The following is a 21,241-nucleotide window of genomic DNA, read 5'->3' on the forward strand; positions in this document are numbered from 1 at the left end:
TGTCACTCGACACGCGCTTACCTTCACCCACGATAGCTTGGTGAACTTCAGTGCATTCCGATGGTCTTCACCGCAGCAGCGACATCTGGTGGACGTCGGAGGAACTACCTTAGTGAATCCCGGCCGGAGAGAACGCGTCGCTGGATCGCGAATGGACCGGGTAAGTAAATCTGCCCCAATGTAATTTGGAATTTTGATAAAAGGAGAAGCGCAGTAAACACACTCTATATTTGTATGCATATTATCAGAAATTGTGAACATGTGACCAAGCCTTAGTAAAAATTGTGCAGTGTTGCTGATGTAGCAGGAGCCTAGCGATAACACTGGCCTAGCGATTATACTAAGCAAGCATAACCAGTGCCTGTTCCAGGAAGTGCTGTAAACAACATTCTCATTATTTCTTCCAATATGTTTTTCAACACCTTCCCTTTTATCAATATTTAGGTAATGTTAGGTATCTGTAGCTGTGCAACATCAGGATACAGCTGTAGCTTTCTCAGTTACTCTTTGATAGAAATTCTGAGACAATGAAAGAGTGAATCATTTTTATTAAGGAGCTGGAATATTTAATTCATATAAAAGAACATTTGTTTTACATTAATAAATTAAGATGTATATACTGTATGCGGAGTATAAATTAAGGCAAGTAGAAATTTTTGCTGACTAACTATACACAATACTGATAAAAAGAACTAATACTATGTTTCAGTGGCAATGATAGATGCTCAGGTGAATAGGAATTTTAAAGGACATCTACCAACAGGATCAAAGCCTGTAAACCGCTATTTTTTTAGTTTCTTATGCCCTTGCTTTTAAGAAAAAAGGGCTCTATTAACATTATTTGCATAAGTTTAAAAAGCCTTTTTGGAAGGGTTTAGAGGCCTTGAATCCTAGTGGTAGATGTCCTTTAAGCCAAGCGACTAGATATCTGTTTTAGTGGCAGCTTTCGTACGGACAAAATGTGAATGTAAAAAATGTTGAGTTATAATTGATTTATCTATCCATTTTATTCTTGCTCGCCCGGAGCTAGTTTATTTATCTGTCTGCATTCAAGTTGCTAAAATCAAATTTGATATACTTTTGAAGTGGGATCGATTGTGCCTCCATTATTAATGTGTACCCCCAGACACACTGTCAACTTCATTGTAAAATGTGATTAACATGAACAATGTACAGGCCAGCTGTAGTACAGACAATCGCTTCTATGTACTTAGATGGCAGGATTAATGATGGTGATGCATCATCTTATTAAACAACAGTCTGTCTTAGATGTGAACCCACCTCCTATTACTTTGCTCCAAATTTACCTCGATCAAACAGCAATAAAAATAATTTGCCTAAATGGGTATTAATGAACGTGTTACAGAAATTACAGTTATTAGATGTTTTAGATTCTATTAAAGCATCTGTGGTAGGGAGTGAGATGCTTGTAGTAAACAAACAAGTATTTGTATTGATTTTCTATAGAACATGAGAAATTATCTCATCTTTGTTGTTGTCACTTTTAGATATTTTCATATATTAAAGGGATATCACAATGATATGCCACCACTTTCTGATTAATGGGGGACAGACCTCTGTAACTTCCATTAATCCAGTATACGACGCCTTATACACTTCAAGCCACCTGGCTGTGCATGGTATGACCGTCATCTTTATTTACAAGCATACTGCAGTTCCAATACTTAGCAGGTGGCTGGGTACTGTTACGCAGGAAAAAGATCCAAAAAGACAGAGTTGAATCAGCGATCTTGGCCCTTGTATTTAGGATTAGCAAAGTCCTCAAAGGTCATAACCCCATTTATCATAAAGTCATGCATTGTTGTGCTCATAAACCATACATTTAACATGGGAATACCCCTTTATATAGATTAGATAATCATTTATTCAGATATCTTTGTCATTTATTTGTTGACTGTACTCACAGATCATAATAGATCCTATAAACATGTACCAGATTTTTCATGGATAAATAGTTTCTCACCTTTTAGAGTTTTGTCTATTCTTTTACTTACATAGGAATAGAACTTCACTTTTTCAATCACATCAGATTAAAAAGCACTGTGAAAATTGTTTTGGCCATGCAGGACCTTTCTCAAACCCCTAAAATATACATGGATTTTCCCATTTTGAACGACCAAAACCATCATTGCTTACATGTGTTGTGCATTTCAATCTGACGTAATACAAGAAGTGAAGTTTAATTCCTACACTAGTGCCCTGGGCTTCAAACTTCTATGCTTGTGCATGGCCATTGGGAAGTAGTCACTCCAAAGAGCATAGTGGCCTATGAACAATGCAAGAGAGTACATAAAAAGCATCATCTATACTTATAAGTCTGTGTTGTGCAGTTCCTTTTTTTATTCCTTTGGGTAATTAATAAATAGCTTTCCAAGTGGGTATAACCACTTAGAACATTTGATACTGTCCAATCTTTGTCAACCATGTCACACTAGCAGGGACATAACATCAATTTGACTAAGGCTACATTCACATTAACGTATGCCCACCGGGCCGTAGCACTGGAGAGGAGAGGGGTGACCCCTTTTCTCTCCATAGACATGCATACATACGGGGAAAGATGGGACATTCCTTTCCCGGGTACCGAGTGGTACAGGCCGCACATGTGCTGCACCGTACCACTCCGTGTGCCCTTTTCCGGCCTATAGGGGACATATATACATCCCCCAACAGTTGTGTGTCTTTAGCCTAACCGATTTGACTAACTAAAGGAATAACAAAGGGAAAGCACAACACATAGTTCTAAGAAAATATGATGTCATTTAATGGAAAATTTTAAAGAAAAAGGGAAGAACAGCAGAGCAAAGTGAACCTGATGGAATGAAACTGTTGTGAACAGAGCATTACATATAGCGTTATGAAAATAGTAAACTTATAAGTTGCTGCAAATAGCACTTTTTCAATCACGTTCTTAGGTATATGATTTTATAGCAAACTAAAACCGCATCTAAGGGTTTATTTATACATCCATTTTAGAAGCCTTTGATAATCAAGGACATTAGGGTGTCTATTTGTCTATTTTGTGAACCAATGACTTCCAATAAAGTCAGTGGGTCCGTGAATGCCATCTGCGTTGTCCTTGTATTCATGGTTATACCATACAAAAATATTGGCTTAAAAAATGGATCAAGCAATGGTGACACAGCAGCGGGATAATGAAGAACGCACATATATCCATTATAAGTGGATGTGTGAATAAGCCAGCAATTACTAGCCACAACCTTGAAACTGCTATAAGAGGCAAAATGACTGGAAATAACTGACGAGATGCTACATCCTTCAATATATGTTGTTGATATATAAAAAGCTACAATAAACTTTGTGTACATGTTGAGATCGCTGTTGTGTACTTGTAGTTTACATGTGTATCTTCATGATACGCATCCTCTTCTCTCAGCAGATGGATGTGTGCAAATGTATGTCCATTTTGAGCATTGCCCGGCTCTGAGGTTTTACCAAACAAGCAAGATAGAAGCCATTCTTATTCTAGAAGACTAGTGGTGGCCTGTAAGTGAGCAACACAAGAACAGCCATTTTATGAATGAATAGTAAAGTGAATTCTTCTGGTCTTTCCCACTGTATACAATTGCTCAGTAGTATAGATACGTTGGACAAGTCATAGATTCTCAATATTGCTGTTATTCCAATACATGGCTTCCTAGCATCTGGTAACAATGCTTGTTCTGTAATTCCAGCATAGCTATGTATGCCAGGATGAATGCTGGTAAAAGGCTGGTGCATTGATCAGAATCCATGTTGTATGGTGCTGTGCTCTACATTCTGGATTATACTACAGACTATATGGTCTTAAATAACTTGAATTCTCTCCTTTGGTCTTACTTCAGTCTTGAGTTTAAGGAATGTGCAAATCACAAAGTTGGTGACTTTTTTTCAACAGTCCTGTTTCCTCTGTTCCAAGGAATTATTCAGCTTGTTTAATGTTTTCTTGATCCTCAGAGCCGTGAGCCTCGCTGATGGATTCTGGAACCAACATTCCCTCATGGTCTTCATAAGTGCTGCTAGTATCTAGGCAATAGAGGAGAAAATATGTTAGATGCTTTCATTTCAGGAAACTACATTTCTATATGTTTTCCAAATAAGAGCTTTAGTACACACCAAAAGATATCAGTTTCTGACAGTTGGTAGAGAATAAGCTCTTTTCAATGCTTTGGGCAGATTTGAAAAAAGTCAAAACAAGTAGTTCATAAGAGTTTATTGCTTCTCATGTAGCTGTCACAGAGGAAATTAAACTGATGCTAAGAAACAACTCTGATAATAGAAAGGTAAGGCATTCATGCCTGAATATAATATGATCAAGTTCCATTACACTTATATATTACACTAGCGTTGGCTCACTATAGGTCCCGATGGTCACATTTGTAGTTCCTAGATACACCTATTTTGTATGCTACCATGTAGGCACACCAATCTGCTTTGCTTCTATAGACACAAAAAGAGAGGAAATTTTTGTTAAATGTTATTAGAAAAATAATTTTCTAAACATTTAAAGACCTGTCAGGTCGATTTGGGATCCTATACCAACTACAGGTCCTTATGGACCTGTGGTTTAGGGTCCCAAATTGACCTGTATGAGGGAAGTATGTGGGCACAATTTAAAAAAATAAACTTTTATACTCACCTGGATGTGAGTCTGATGTGGCACATTGGACTCACATCTTCAGATCCCACACCTCCGCCTTCTCTTGTGTTGCAGCAAGTGAGCGAAGCCTGGATAATATCTCAGCTTCACTGCGCATGCACTGTTCCTACGCTGCTTGTGCGGTGAAGCCAAGGTGTACTATGCCGGCTTCACTTGCTGCAACGCTCAGGTGCTGAGGGACGAGGTAACTATAAACAGGCACGGCGTCAGCACCCGGCTGACCCAGGCAAGTGCTGGGGCCGCAGAGCTTCAAGGGGGCCCACCCACCACAGTCTATTACTTTCCCGGGGGCCGGTCTCACTACCTCCCCTGAATGTAGGCCGCATAGCATGAGCGGAGAGGTAGTGGGACGGGCCCCCTGCCCTACCCACCTCACATGTGACCTGCCCCAAGCTACCCACCTCTCCTGTGAAGCGGCGCGTCCCGTGCCTCGCGTCAGGCCCGGCCTTCGCGCTCCGAGTCTTGCCGGCCTGCACACCCCGCGTCCGGGCTGCACAACTCGTGCCTGGCCGGCCTGTGTGCCTCATGTCCGGCCTGGCATGTCCGCGAGCTGTCCACCTTCTCCTGTGCAGTCTCCTTCCTGAGCTTCCCACCACGTTCCCACCGGGGTGAGTATAATTGCAACATATGTAAATGCATGTATATGTGTTTGTGTGTAAATGTGCTGTATATGTGTTTTTTTGTGTATATATGCTGTATATTTGTGCTTAGGTGTGTATATATGCTGTATATCTGTGCGTGTGTTCTTTATACTGGATGCGTGTGTATATATGCTGTATATCTGTGCGTATGTATTGTATATACTGTATGCGTGTGTGTATATATGCTGTATGTCTGTGCGTATGTGTTGTATATACTGGATGCATGTGTATATCTGTGCGTATGTGCTGTGTGTATATATTGGATGTGTAGAGTTCACTGTTAAGGGGCCCACTGAGGCTCTATTGCCCAGGGGCCCACTGAAACCTGGAGCCGGCCCTGACTATAAAGATCGTTGAAAAGACAAACAGGGCAATTCAAGACACTAAACCACCGGTCCATAAGGACAGTTTCCTTTCATTTATGTCTCTTTCCAATTCTCAAAATTCCTTTTTAGCATTCTTACATGCTGTTTCACTTGGCATATGGAAACTTTTGAAAGCAGAAGATTTTTTTGTTACAATAACTTTAATGGTTGTTTGTTAGTCAATTCTTAAGGGAATCTACCAGTTTACAGATCAACCCACAAAAAACTGCATATACATTTAAAGAGCTTTCCAGATATAGAAATTTGTTACTTTTTTCACCCATATACATCTGTCTTTCTTTTTTTCATGTCCAGATATAGACTGTAAGCTCTAGTGAGCAGGGCCCTCATTCCTATTGTTAGATATGACTCCTATTACTCTGTAATGTCTTATTTTATTCGTATATGTTCTCCAGAATCGGTAAACTGCTATTTAATTTGATGGCACTGTATGAGGATTATTATTATATACACTTCCCGTTTTCCACACCAAAGTACAAATGTAATATTTACTAGGATTGCAACCTGCACGACCCTGACATATTGTAGAATTGGCCGCAATACAGCCAATCCAGCAAATTGACGGCCGTACCTACTAGCCATGGCTGTGCACGTCTGCCAATGAAGCAATATGTCCAGGTCCGGTTATCTCTATTCTTTACAGCAGCAAGGACCAGCAGGAGCAAGGTTGTACATATCCTGATGCTTTTTTTTACTTGTTTGCCTTATTTGTATGGTGGATGTCAATCAATATGCAAATAAGTATTGCTGAACGATGCTTGGCATTGATGAAAGAAGAACATGAGTGCTCCAGCAAGCATAACTCTTACCTTTGTGTACCTTTAATCTCTTTTGCATGAAGATATTTAAAAAATATATATCATTTTCTCCAATCTGACAAATTGCTGGGGCATAGGTAAGGCATATTATATTATGACATACAAAAGGCTGACCTATGTTTTGGAAGATTTCTGGTAGATTTTTTTTTCCATCAAATTAAAAATGTGATATACATGTATACTATTTACAATTCCTCCTAAAATTCAATTTCTCTAAAAAAAGAGAAGTTGATCCTGATACATGTAACCAAATGTTTCTGTTTAGGGTTACTGGTCACCATAAAATCTAATAATGCTGACTGGGATATACCCCATCATCTGCTGCTTGATTATTGCTTTAATGTAGTGTGTTAGCCAAGTAAGAAAGGCTCCACAGCACTCGCGTAACTTCACAGTGCTTATATTATTAATACATCATATCCATAACGCAGTGCCATGGCAGGCAAAGAAGTATGTACAAAATGATCTGCATAAGACAAACATCGAACCTTTGGTCATTTTTGACCTTTAGCATTGTTTGTCAGGTAGCCTCAGGACAATAAAGGACAACCATTTGTGTGAACTGAGCTTGTTCAATAAATTAGCCTAAAATATAAAAAAATTCTAGCAGCTGTAGTGCCATGGCCTGAGTGGGCCCTTTCACTGCTAGACCCTTGTGCATATGACTAAGCATTACATATATACTCAGTAATATTGAAAACCCCTTTAATTATCTGACATTTTGCTTATGCCTGACACTAGGTCAGCTCCCTGCTACACAAGGTCAGCTCTTATAGTGATAAATCCTCTTTTATGGCTACCTGACACCGCTATGTGTATGGCCACCTCTATGCCATTAAGGTGGTGCATCCCATTGGGAATACAAAATTAGCATGTTTCTGTTTTTAGCAACGTTCTCATATTAACTTGCGTGTTATTTTCAGAATATATTATTCTAATGTGCCTTTATGAGGACATGGTTTATTTCCAAAATTGGAAGTCACACCTTTCAATTCGTTCTCATTTCCTAATATTGCACCACACCAAAGCTTAAATAACATGACTTTCTAACTGCAAAACAGCGAACAAAAGACAAACAAATTGGGGGACATGTATCCATCTGTAAGCAGCAGAAAACTGGAGTAATCTGCACCTGAAATGACCTGCTCCACTTATACTGAAAGTTTTAGACCATTTTTATTCTGGGAATGTCCTTGGTAAGTAGCCCGTACAACAGAAAATTCAATATTGTTACTGTAGTATGGCAGTATGTGATAGGATCGATCAGATAACCTAGGGCTAAGGTACCCTAGGGAATCTGAAAAAATAGTTAAAAAAAAAATATATATATATTTAAAAAACCTAAAAATTCAAATCCCCCCCCCTTTCCCTAGAAATCATATAAATAAACTGTAAAAATCATAAACGCATTAGGTATCACTGCATCCGAAAATGCCCGATTTATCAAAAAACTGTTAACTGTTTTGCGTTTAACCCCATAACGGAAAATGGTGCCCAAAGTTGCAAATGGCATTTTTTTTGCCATTTTGAAAAATATAAAAAAGTCGCAAAAAAATTACACCACCCACAGCTCTGTACACTAAAGTATAAAAAAGTTATTAGTGTCAGAAGACGGCAAAATGAAGAATTTCTTTGTTGTACAGGAGGTTTTAATTTTTGTAAATGTATGGAAACATTATAAAACCTACAAATGTGGTATCCCCGTGATCGTACTGACCCAATGAATGAAGTAGACCTGTCATTTTGGGCACACAGTGAAAGCCATAAAATCCAAGCCCACAAGAAATGGTGCAAATGTGTTTTTTCATCATTTTCACTGCACTCAGGGGTTAAATTATACCTTGTGCTGGGCCAGGGAGGAGCATACCTCTAGGTTCTACAAGGTTCTAGGAATACAGGTCCTGTGCCATGTATTAATCAATGAATTAGTTTAACCCTGCGTAACAAATTACACTTCAAAATGGTGGTATTTAATATTCCATGCCATGTACTGGGAAGCGGGAAAAAAAATTCAAATGCTGTGAAATTGGTAAAAAAAAAAACACATTGTGCCGTATTCTTGTGGACTTGGATTTTACAGATTTCACTGTATGCCCCAAATTACATGTCTACTTTATTCTTTGGGTCGTAGATACCAAATTTGTATAGGTTTTATAATGTTTCCATACATTTACAAGAATTAAAACCTCCTGTACAAAAAATTTGGGTTTTTTTTTCCCGTCTTCTGGCGCTAATAACTTTTTTAATAATTTGGTGTACAGAGCTGTGGGTGGTGTTGTTTTTTGCGGCTTTTGATGACGTTTACAATGTTATTATATTTTAGGACTCTACGACCTTTTGATCACTTTATAGAATTTTTAATTTTTTTTAAATGGCAAAAAAGTGCCATTTTTGAATTTGAACGCAGTGAAAAACCATTGTTATATTTTCGTAGATCGGGCATCTTCTGCGCGGCGATACCTAATGTGTTTATCATTTTTACTGTTTAATTATATTTATATCAGTACTAGGGAAAGGGGGGGGTGATTTGAGTTTTTAGATTTTTTTTTTTTAATTATTTTTTTTTTAAACTTTTTTTTTTTTATTTTTACTATTTTTCAGACTCCATAGGGTACTTTAACCCTAGGTTTTTTGTACGATCCTATCATATAGTGCCATACTACAGTATGGCAGTATATGGGGATTTTACTCCTCATTGATTACAATGTGCTGATAGCACATTGTAATGAACGGGTTAATCCGAAGAAGCCTCGGGTCTTCAGAAGACCCGAAACTTCCATGGCAACGGATCGCCGCTCCCTGATGACGTCACAGGGAGCGACGATCATCGCATGGGCACCGCCATCTTTTTGAAGCCGCCGGTGGCGATCAGTGGGAAAATGCCCGCGATCGGTCCAGGCACCAATCGCGGGTGTTACCGGTAAGCCTTTGCTGCAATATGCAGCAAAGACCGGCTATGGAGAGGGCTCAGCCGGCATCTGACCTAGTATTATGTCACATGTCGGTAAGGGGTTAAACTGGAGTGTTCATGTAAAACAGTGCTGAGTGTTGCATGGACTGCAGGAGTAAGCCTTGAGTCCTGTATGGCAAACTCTGCTGAGGACAATGGTGTGGGTCCCCACTGAGAGGACACCAAATGCCACCACTGGCACTCATGTCATAGGTTTGCCAACACTGCCCAATACCAACCTTTGCCGCCTTTACTTTTCTTTACCAATGTGTGTAGTTCCATTAAAACCCCAGTATGGGGCACATAGTCAATGGGAATAACTGTGCGTTCACATATATCAGTTGTCATCATTTTTTTCCCCTCAGATTAACACAATTTATGGTAAGAAGCAAAGATGTTGATGGCAAACTATTCATGAAATGCTATTGCTTGTGTTAACTTACTTTATCTGAACTCCAAGTGTTAGGAACATGTGGTCTTTGTTGGTCAACACAAACAACTTTCTTCATGTCTTCAAAACTTGGATCATGTGGAACCATGTCATAGAATGGAGGCCTGTAGTCTTCTACCATGCCTAGACAAGCCAGAATCCAAAATAAGGTAAAAGCATTAATATGCAAGTATCACCATGTGCTCCTCACTATTTATTGAATAAACTAGTAAACATTCCCAATATATGACCTTTAGTTTGTGCCATTTGCTCAGTTGCCTGCTGCTTAGAAACTAAGCATGTATCCGCTGAATGTCTATACGCTGTTAGGGATGCAGTGTTGCCACTTACATTGTGAAATGCTGAAAGCATTCATTTTCAGCTGCCAAGAGGAAGATAAGAGATGAAATTTTCAGTAGAGTACCCCCCGTTGGTACTTTCATGAGTCTTTTTTTTTTTTTGTTATTTTACTACACATTACTGAAATTTGTTGTCACTTTATTTTATTAGTCACAAAATAAAAGAAACATTCTTTTTATCTGTACCTAGCCATTGCAGAGCCACAACTATACAATACATGGATAAATCGGCTTTGGACAGTACCTGCGGTGCCAGCATTTGATTTACCTTATATTATGTCTATGTAAAATACAATCTTGTGTAACCTTTATTCAATAGAATACTATTCAGTGTACATTCTGCTTATGTTTTTATCTTGCTTCCCCAATTAATGGTGAAGCCATAGGACACTTATACACAAATGCAGAAGCCTTGTTTAACAGCCAAGAGTCCCCGACCTGTTCTCTGTCCTGTTGATGCTGCCATCTGCTGTCTAGAACAGTTCAGTCTAATCCAAGGTAATGGGGCATAATTAATTGTAATAATATAAGAAGGTATGTCCTAAGTAGAGATGAGCGAACATACTCGTCCGAGCTTGATGCTCGTTCGAGCATTAGCGTACTCTCAACTGCTCGTTGCTCGGACGAATATTTCGCCAGCTCGAGAAAATTGGATCTCCCGCCGTTTTGATTTTTGGTGGCCAGAAACAGAGCCAATCGCAAGCCAGGAGACTCTGCATTACACCCAGCATCACGTGGTACAGTGGTTGGCTGGCCTGATCAGGTGACCCTGAAATATACGAACGTTATTTTTGGCTCTTAGTGACACACATATCAATTTCAAACACCTAAGTGGGACAATTTATTGGGGGTTTGATTGAATTAGGCACAGTCTGCCGATTTTTCAAAAGTGAAAGTCACAGCACAAAATCCTTTTGTGTGCTGTCAGTGGTGCAATTGCAATTTCATCTAGCTTAGTCTGCCTGCTACTGTTTAGCAAGCTAGTCTCCAGAAATCCCAATCCACATTCTCTCTGCCGGTGAAGCATACTGTACATCACATGTGGCATAATCTAATACGGTTTTTTGTTCACATTAGTGTCATCGGCATGCCCATAATTTTGGCAAAATGGTGCGATTAGGCAGCCTCAGAGGCATCCATGCATGCTGCCCCTGCTGTTTCCTGTCCATTTCCGTGGTGTTTCCATCCTTTTCTGAGGTTCCCAGGTGTTTGGCCAAGCTTCCCTGTGCAGAGCCTTGGTCCCCTTGAAAAATGCTCGAGTCTCCCATTGACTTCAATGGGGTTCGTTATTCGAAACGAGCACTCAAGCATTTTAGTGCTTGCTCATCTCTAATCCTAAGCATGACATAACATAAGGGGCCTGTAGACAGTGCTAAGAAAATAGGGCCAAGCAGAGGGTACGCTTTCCTTAGTACATGAATTGTATCTTGTGTCTCTAACAATCAGATCCAATTGTTTTGGCGATTAGCGCAGCAGAGATTCTTTTCTCTATATGTGTTGTCTCTGTGGCCAATGTGACGTGTTGGAGGAGAATGCGTGCAGGCCCATGCGTCTCCCTTGGTTGCCCTGTAAAGAATACTTCTGGCATCCATTGTTGGTGGATAAGATGTATTCAAATATATTCCGGATATATTCCATTATCAAAATAGCTGGGGTCTGATACAATACAATGAACTGTGCTCTTTAACTCTTTGCCGCCAATGCCTTTTTATTTTTTTTTTCAAGCAGCAGAATTTTTATTTATTAACTTATTTATTAAATTATTTTATATTGTTCCCTTATAAAAAAAAATGGCTAGACCATTTAACGACCTCTTGTGTCAACACCCTCATCCTCGTAGTCTGTAAGCTCTTGTGTCAACACCCTCATAGTCTGTAAGCTCTTGTGAGCAGGGCCCTCACTCTTATTGTTCCATATGACTGTATGTTCTGTGTAATGTAATATTATATCTGTATAAGTTCTCTATGATTTGTAAAGCGCTACGGAATTTGATGGTGCCATATACATAAAGATTTTTTTTGTTTTGTTTTGTGTTTCCGTTTTTCTCTCTGTACAGAGCTATTTAACCCCTTAAGGACGCAGCCATTTTACAGCTTAAGGCTCAGCCCGATTTTTTGGATTCTGACTTGCTTCACTTTATATGGTTATAACTTTTGAACACTGTTACTTATCAAAACGATTCTGAGATTGTTTTTTCCCCACATGTTGTACTTCATTTTAGTGGTAAATTCTGGCAGATAAGTTTTGCGTTTATTTACAAAAAAAAGAAAATATGATAAATTTTTTGAAAAATTTGCCATTTTCGAAATTCTAAATCATTGCGTTTTCAGGCAGATAGATTTACCACCTAAATAAGTTGCTGAATAACATTTCCCATTTGTCTACTTTACATTTTCATAATTTCTGAAATGTCTGGATAATTTATTTTGACGTCACACGGCTTACAAATAGAATAGCGCTTTTCCGGATTTTCAGAATTGACTATTTTGGGGATAAATACAGTTTTGAATGAAATTTTACATATTTAGCATCAAAACCCCCTATATAATCTACCCATTTTCAAATCTGCACCCATCAAGCTATCAGAAACAGCTTTTACGAAGATTGTTAACCCCTTGAGATCTTCATAGTAATTGAATCAAAATGGAGGTGAAATTTAGAATGGTCATACTGTTCCCTTATACGTTCATTTAGCACTAAAATTTACACATTTCCAAAATATAAAAAGAGAAAACCCACCATACAATTTGTTCTGCAATTTCTCCTGAGTGCAGAGACCCCCCACATGTGGCTGTGACTTGTTTTATGGGCGCACAGCAAGGCGCAGAAGGGAAGGAGGGCGCTGCAGCTGCCAGGATTTTAGTTTCCTCATTGGCCCCTTTTGAAGGCTATAAAATTTTCGCTTTTTCGTTATTGGGGCCATGTGACGGCATTTTTTTTGCGCGATGAGATGCTTTTTCCATTGTTACCATTTTGGGGTTGGTATCACCTATTGTTGAAAATTTAGGAACTTTTTTTGAGGGCAGGAGTAGAAAAGCATCAATTCTGTACTGGATTTTTGACTTTTTTTTTTTGGTGTTCACCGTATAGACTAATAATCATGTTAGCTTTATTCTATGGGTTGATACGATTACGGGGATACCAGACATGAATATATTTTCTTACGTTTTACTAAATTTGTCAAACAAAACCCTAATGTGGGGAAAAATCTATAATTTTTGTATTGCCATCTTCCAAGTGGCATAACTTTGTTACGTTTTTGGCTACGGAGCTGGTTGATGGCTTGTTTTTTGCGGGACATGTTGTACTTTGCACCAGTATCATGTCTGAGTACATATGGTTTTTTGGTCGCATTTTATAGCATTTTTTGTGGGATTGAAAAGGTAAAAATCATAATTTTTGGAGGGTTTATAACAGTTTTTTTTACGGCGTTTATCGTGGGGGTTCAATAATGATTTACTTTTATTCTACGGGTTGTTACGGACGCGGTGATACTATATATGTGGGGTTTGTGTTATGATTTAGACTTTTTTTTTGAGTTATATGTCTCTTTATATGTTTTGGGGGTTTGGGGCATTTTTAGTGATTTATGACTTTATTTTTTTATTGAATAACTTTTTTTTTTACTTTTTCACTTTTATACCATGGGACATGAACAAGCAATCATCTGATTGCTTGTTCATGATAATATTCTGCAATACTCATGTATTGCAGAGTATTATCAGTGTCAGCCTATGCACTTGCATAGGCTGGCACTTTGCCAGTAAGATGACGTCACAGACGCCATCTTACTGGCAATTCTTGCTAGTAACTCTGGGGTCCAACGAAAGACCCCCCAGATACTTGTTAGATGCCGCGGTCGCGCTGACCGCGGCATCTAAAGGGTTAAGCACCCGCGATCGGAGACAACTCCGATCGCGGGTGTTACACTGGGGTGCCGGCTATTAGTTACAGCCGGCACCCCGTGTTTCCCGATGCCGGTTCGGCTCTGATCCAGAGCCGAGCCGGCATAAGCGCCGTGGCGGATATATCCGCCACTGAGCGCTAAGTCACTGCGCTCCGTGGCGGATATATCCGCCGCGGAGCGTGAAGGGGTTAAGGGCTTGTTTTTTTCAAAATGAAATGGATATGAAAAAATACACTACATGACTAGATTAATGCAAACCTGGCAGCAATATTTGCACAACATTAATATGCTGATATAATTAGAACACCCATTGCATTGCACTGATTTGATAATATCTTGATATTTCTATGGTGCAATTTTTGCATATCATCTATAACCCATGATGGGTTTTAACTTGAGTTCTGACCCATTGGACAGATTCCTTGCATATGCAATATGCACCACACAAGTCTATGGAGATGCATCAATAACGCATTGAACTATGAAACACATGCAAAAGCAATGCAAGTAAAATGCGTTTTTCACTGATAGATAGACCTCAGTCCTGAGACTTTTTTTCACGCTTGTTATCTGTGCATAAAATATGCATTGAAAAGAGCAAAAAAAAATGCATGTCAAAAACTGACACTGAACAAAATCTGACTGAAAACTGATTGAACTCTGATGAAAAGTGTCAGTTTTTCACTGACCAAACCCTGATTTCTCTCTGATCAGACTCTGATGTGATCTGCAACGCAAGTGTGAAAGAGGCCTAACTCCTAAGAATGATGCCACACATTGCGTTTTTAGTCCTTTTTTTAAGCATGCATTTTCAGTCAGTTTAAAAACACATCCGTTTTTTTTTTTAAAAAAGGGTTTTGTCAGTTTTTCCCAATTATCCTAATAGATAAACAGGTTGTAAGCAGCCAAATGAATGGTAAACGGTCAAAAATGGATACATTTTCAAAAACATTTTTAAATGGACTGAAAACACATGCTTAAAAACGGACCAAAAACGCCATGTGTGGCATCACCCTTATAGTAACAAATGTCTATAAATAGGTCTGTGTCAGAAAGGAGAAATGTGGCTTTGACAGTAAGAGGTTAAGCAACAAGTCATGTTGTGATGACACATATCACGACATTAGTCCTAGCTTGCAGGTTGTGACACATCTGCCACTCGTGTTCTTCCTTCAAGTATTTTTTTTATTATTTAGCGCACATTTCTTCCTTCTGCTATTAACACCCACCAGACGTTCTAGCTTCATTACTGTTGGAGGAATTCTGTGGGTGAATGTCAGACTCCGTATCACTGTTGTGACTGAACTGCAAAGCTGGAACAGACTCTGTGTCAAATGTGAACCCCTGGCAGGGTCTATTTTCCACATCACAACATGCATTCTCTGCCCCTGTTGCCTCTCTTTTCTGGTGGAAATTGTCCTGCATTCAGATTTATGGCAAGAGTCTGCAGGAAGCATGGCAGCGATCCAGGCTCCTCTGATGCTGCTAGTTTCCTAATCAGTGTTGAATAAACAGAGTGCTGATTGAATGTAATGGCTGCTTTAATCATGGACCTGGGTGCTGACACCAGATTACAGTGTTTATAATTTACAGCTAATCCTTTGTGGAAAACACAACCAGTTGAAATCAAAGGGCTGATTAGCAGGCCCGCAGTGTCCGGTTTTGTTCCAATGGACGCGTCAGATTGTTTTAGCTAAGCAATTAATCGTCATGTGCGCTGAGAAATAGTTCACTCATGTGGAAGTGTAAAATTGATGTATAGGTCTGTCCAAGCTGCCACATATTTGAAATAGAGGATTAGTGGCACTGCTGTGAATGTGTTGCAAGATGTAACAGATTTGTGCCTAATACCCTATTAACACATTAAAATTACAGATGAGCGAACTGATTCGGAATCTGGATTAGGGCAACGTTTGCTGATTTGCACAATCCAGCCTGATCCGCTAGGCAAATAAGGCTAATCATCCGTACCATTATTTCCAGTGTAATTAATAAATGCACCGAGGTGGGGGAGCAAAAAAATATTGTAATATTAATATATCAGCTATATAAAGTTAACAAGTCTATCAACCCTGTATGAGAGTATGTCAGGGTCAGAAAAGAGCAAAAATAAAGTCACACTATACAAAAAGTTTATTGAAAGCATGTTAGAAAAAGTCACTTAAATTGTTACAATCTCACTCCAGCAGAGAATCCTTCAGTTATTTCTGAATGTAATATTTTACCACAAGCAGAATTGAAAAATTAAAGCGTAACTGTAAAGCTATAGTGATTTTACCAAATTATTATATGTGATTCCCCCTTTGAAAACAAGCAGAACGATGCCTACTTTGTGCTGCTTGTCTTTCACTACAGGTGAAGTGGGTGGAGACTAATATCTGTCAGTCTATGCCCTCAAGCTCAGGCCAGTTAGCTTGCCCACAGATCCCATGATGCTTTGTGTTCTCCCTCAAAGTAATGTAGCATTAAATCTATTTAGTTTCCCACAAGTAAATCCACTTAACACAGCACAGTGTATATACAGGATATATATAGTGACCTGCCTGGCAGCTTCCATCACACAGAGGAGCAGGGGACATGTACAGTGCACATACAGGATGTATATGGTGACAGCCTGGCAGCTTCCATCACATGGAGGAGCAGGGAACATGCACAGAGCACATACAGGATGTATATTGTGAACAGCGTGGTAGCTTCCACCTCATGGAGGAGCAGGGGACATGTAATAAGTGGTAGAAATCATAAGTAACCCAGTTACATGCAATCTATAGCCTGTGCTGTGTGACCACTAAGGGTTAATAGCTTATCTGGACAGATCTGTTATTGCCCATGACCAGGTGGGAGAAGGGAGCAATGAGAAGGGCAGAGACAAACAGAAACTTCTGTAGAATCACAGACTGGGATGGAGGGAGGGGACAGGGAGATCTTGTACCTCACTTTTCTGTGCAGGAGGCACCTACATACACATCCAGCTCTGCTGCATTCACTGACACATGACCTCCTCCTATGTGAGCAGAGAGCAGCAGCTCCTCCCCTCCCATGAAACCGTATTGTAAACAACATACAGATTCATAAGACTTATCAGCACATGGACAGGAGGCAGCCATTGCAGTAATGAGGTAATCTGAGGGCTATAGCAAAGAAACTACTGAATACAGGTAACAAAGATAATAGGCAAAGTTGTTTTACATCCCAAGAGCTATTGATTTGTGAAGAAAACCTTTACAGTTACTCTTTAAAGGAAATCTACCATAAAAACCAAGCAGAATAAACCAGGGGCACTTACTCATAGATCCAGGCACTGTGACTGTGGTAATCTTCTTGTATGTGTTATCCATGGCTTTTTTCCTTCTAAAGGCATCTTTTAAAATGATGCTAATGAGTCTAATGAGGCTCCAGGATGTTACTAATAATTCATTTATATAGCGCACACAGATTACGCAGCACTACACAGAGCTTGCCAAATAGGTCCCTGTCCCCATTGGGGCTCACAATCTAATCAACCTTCCAGTATGTTTTGGAGTGTGGGAGGACCCGGAGGCGACACACGCAAACACAGAGAGGACATACAAACTCTATGCAGATGTTGACCCTGGGACTTGTTACCAGTGCCCCTCCGTGCTGCAGATGCACTGTTACACTGTGCAAAGAGTACTTAATTTCACCCTCTCACTTCGTGCTGAAACTTTCACTGCTGTCGTGAGAGGGGTCAAGTGATGAGGGATTAGGGTGGAGCTTGAGGCAGGGAAACAGCCTGTGAAGGTACAGTATGGGGGTACTTTGGTAACATCCTTCAATTTTTTGGGGATTCATTAGCATAATTTCAAAGTTGATTTTAGATGGAAGGAGGGCATGGATAACAAATATACCGTAAAAAGATTACCGCAGTCACAGTGCCTGGATCTATTAGCAAGTGGCCCTGGTTTATCATGAAGGATTTTGATGGTAGATTTTCTTTAATAATTAGGAATTTATGAATTTCCAGAAATTTCCAAAATGTAACCTTATTTTATTTCCTTTTTTTGGTTCTAATAAAGAACTGTAAGTTACTTTTATGCTCAACATTGCCTACGTCTGGTCACTGCTACGGCTGTATCACCACCAAGGGTGCAAGGGCGCCCCATCCATCTACCAGAGACACACACTACAGACTCTAAGGGCTGCCCCAGGGAGAACCAGCATCACAGCCTCTCCCTTCATATAATTTCTTGCCAACACCACCTGCTGAAGACCTGCCAGGCTGTAGGACAGCCCTCCGGTCCCCACACTAGCGTGCCTCGCCCACAACCACCACCCACTCCAGTATTCTGGGCCCCGGCTGCCTTCAGGCCCCAAGAAAAGGCTAGGCCCCGGTGTGGGATGTTGTCACATCTCAGTCCTATATGGTGTCTCTGGCATTGCATCTCGGTCCTATATAGTGTCTCTGGCATTGCATCTCAGCCCTCTATGGTGTCTCTGGCATTGCATCTCAGCCCTATATGGTACTTTTGGTATTGTAGCTCAGACATATTTCATGCCTCGGCTGGCTCTGGTCTGTGTCTCAGAGGTATTGAGTGCCTCATCTGGTCATGGGCTTTATCTGGTATAGCATCTCAGCTCTGATCATTGAAATACAGACATGACACTTAGGGCAAGGGGGACATTTATTATTATTGGCACTAGTTGTTGATTTTTGGTGCCCAATTTTAGAGGCATCTTTGACTGTGATTTTAGATTGTGGTGCACAGCTTTAATAGATTTGGTGCACTGTAAGAAGAAATGTCAAACTACAAATATGGCGGGTGTGAAAGTCGGTAGGCTTGCTTTTTGCTGTAAAAAAAAAGTGTCAGTATTCAAAAGCTTTGCCCAAATTGAGCATCAAAAAAGTTGTGCGCATTGGAAAAGAAACTAAATTGACGTTGACACATTATGAATATGGTGCAGCAACAAAAGAAAAAACTTGCAGCTGCCAAAAAACTGTCGCAAAACGATTGCTAAAGACCCCTATACATTTCTGCATTATTGTGTTCAGACTCCGTGCTGCACTACGATTATTGCTCAGCGACGTGCTAGTACGGTGCAAGAGCTTTGTTTGCATCGTATGTCACCATGTTGTAAGTGATCAAGATTATAGGATTTGTTACAATATATCTTTTGTGCGCTACACAGAGGTGACTCTGGTAAATAGAGCTCACTAAGAATCTGTAGTCCAAATACAGTATTTTAACAATTTTCCTTTCCACATAACACTTTGCCCCCTTGTGGAAGAAACTGTAAATTCCTGACATTTGATTTCTGTTTTGAAAGTAAAATTGCAAACCTTGTACCTTCATGAAAATCAAATATAAAAGGACCTAGAGATCTGCTAACATGTTTAATCTGAAGTAAAAAAAATTACATCTAAGCTTGAAAGATTTATGTATCTTACATTCAAGTCAGTGGAACCAAAATTGTTTTGTGGATGTGGTAAAACATGCACATTCCTAAAGTGCATTCTGTGATTGGAAGAAGAACCTGAACACATATCAATCCAAGGAAAGAGACAATTATACAAAACCAAATAATTAACTCACCATTTATAAATGTTCTCCTGCATATTTCCCACAATACCAGTCCATATGCCCATACGTCTGTCTGTTTGTAAGATTCAAATGATTCTGTGCAGATTGTTTCATCCAGGACTTCTGGCGCCATGTATCGTTTGGTGCCAACTCTTGGATTGTTCCCAATATCAAGGTAGTCAGCGGTCTGAGAGTGCACCACTGCAAGACCTGAAAACAAGACGTTACACTTATTATATTGTCCTACATCTTATAAGGTGTTCTATGTTCTTTTGTATAGTCTTACAGATCTGGTTGGACAAATCAATGGGTAAAATAGTGCTTCCCATCATGGAAGTGTGATGAGCTCCATTATTAATAGGAATCAGCTGGTACCATTGGGAAACATTACTATTACTACTACTATTACTATGCCATTGTAAAAGAGAATTGTCTTTATGATGGCATACATTGGGCAGGACTGTATCACTTCATGTCAGTCTTTATAAAGTGCTTTAGATTAAAATATCGCAGAAATAAATGTAATTTTTTTAAATTTTAAAACAAAGAATAATATTACAAAAAAGTTTTACAGGTGTTGAGTTACCAATAGTCCTACTGATCCTATAGACCTTTATAAGTGCTAGTTCATACCTAGATCTGCAATGCAGCATTGCTTATTGGATTTCACTAGGATGTTTCTACTTTTCAGGTCTCTGTGCGCAATGGCAGGTTTTCCTTGGGTGCCAAATATCTCCACGTGCAGGTGCACCAGTCCACAGATAATAGATAGCGCTAGCTGTAAGCAACCTTCTGGATCAACAGTTGTCCTCTGGAGATAGTCGTATAAAGATCCATTGTCATGATAATGAGTAATAAGCCACAGCTGAGTGCTGGAGTTCCGAGAAGTCATGTCAGATGCAATAAAGCCTGTGAAAAGCAGGAGATGGTAAAACGTGTTATCCAGCTTCACAAGAACCACTTCTCATAATTATTTATTGGACATGATTATCTCCTACCTTGTTTAGTAGTTTTCTCTGGTAATACTTTTACTATATAGATTTAGAATTAATGTAATGTATAGTAGAAAAAATAACTGTAAGGAGTTTGCCAGAAACTGGACATCATTAAAAGACATGAAAACATGATTTGTTAATAGGGGGGCGGTAATGTGTTAATTAGTGGTATTCTCTGGATTTTATAATATATTCAACAAGGGAGGATTGCTTATATTGTAATGACTTAAAGGGAACCTGGCAGAAGGAATTGAGCTATTAACCAGTAACAGTATGTTGTAAAGCAAAGTAACACCTTCCAGATCATGTTTCTTTCATGACCCTGTGTGGTGGCATCACCCAGAAAATCAACTTTGATGTGAGATGTAAACTGGTTGTATAAAGTCAGGGAGATGGAGAATCTAGTAGTAAACTCAAACTCTCCTTACTTCTCCTTGCTGTTGTGATGACATTGTATACCAGATTGCAGGAGAGCCTCTTACTAATATTCATGAATGCTGGGACATCAATTACGGCAAAGGGGCATTCTTTTTT

At 39.5% G+C, this 21,241-nt stretch overlaps 1 protein-coding gene across 2 annotated transcripts in view; it reads right to left on the minus strand.

The window, feature by feature from the left end:
• Positions 1–530: 530 nt before the first annotated feature.
• ACVRL1 (activin A receptor like type 1) overlaps positions 531–21,241 on the minus strand; it is a 53,874-nt gene continuing 33,163 nt past the window's right edge. For both annotated transcript variants that reach the window (XM_072135204.1, XM_072135203.1), the window contains exons 7-10: positions 20,346–20,621; positions 19,725–19,922; positions 9,920–10,050; positions 531–4,047 (exon numbers count right to left, since the gene is read on the minus strand). In XM_072135204.1, the coding sequence (XP_071991305.1) occupies positions 3,913–4,047; positions 9,920–10,050; positions 19,725–19,922; positions 20,346–20,621 (740 nt within the window). In that variant the 3' untranslated portion in view covers positions 531–3,912. The remainder of the gene's footprint in view (positions 4,048–9,919; positions 10,051–19,724; positions 19,923–20,345; positions 20,622–21,241) is intronic.

Source organism: Engystomops pustulosus, chromosome 2 (genome assembly GCF_040894005.1).
Source record: "Engystomops pustulosus chromosome 2, aEngPut4.maternal, whole genome shotgun sequence".
NCBI lineage: Eukaryota > Metazoa > Chordata > Amphibia > Anura > Leptodactylidae > Engystomops > Engystomops pustulosus.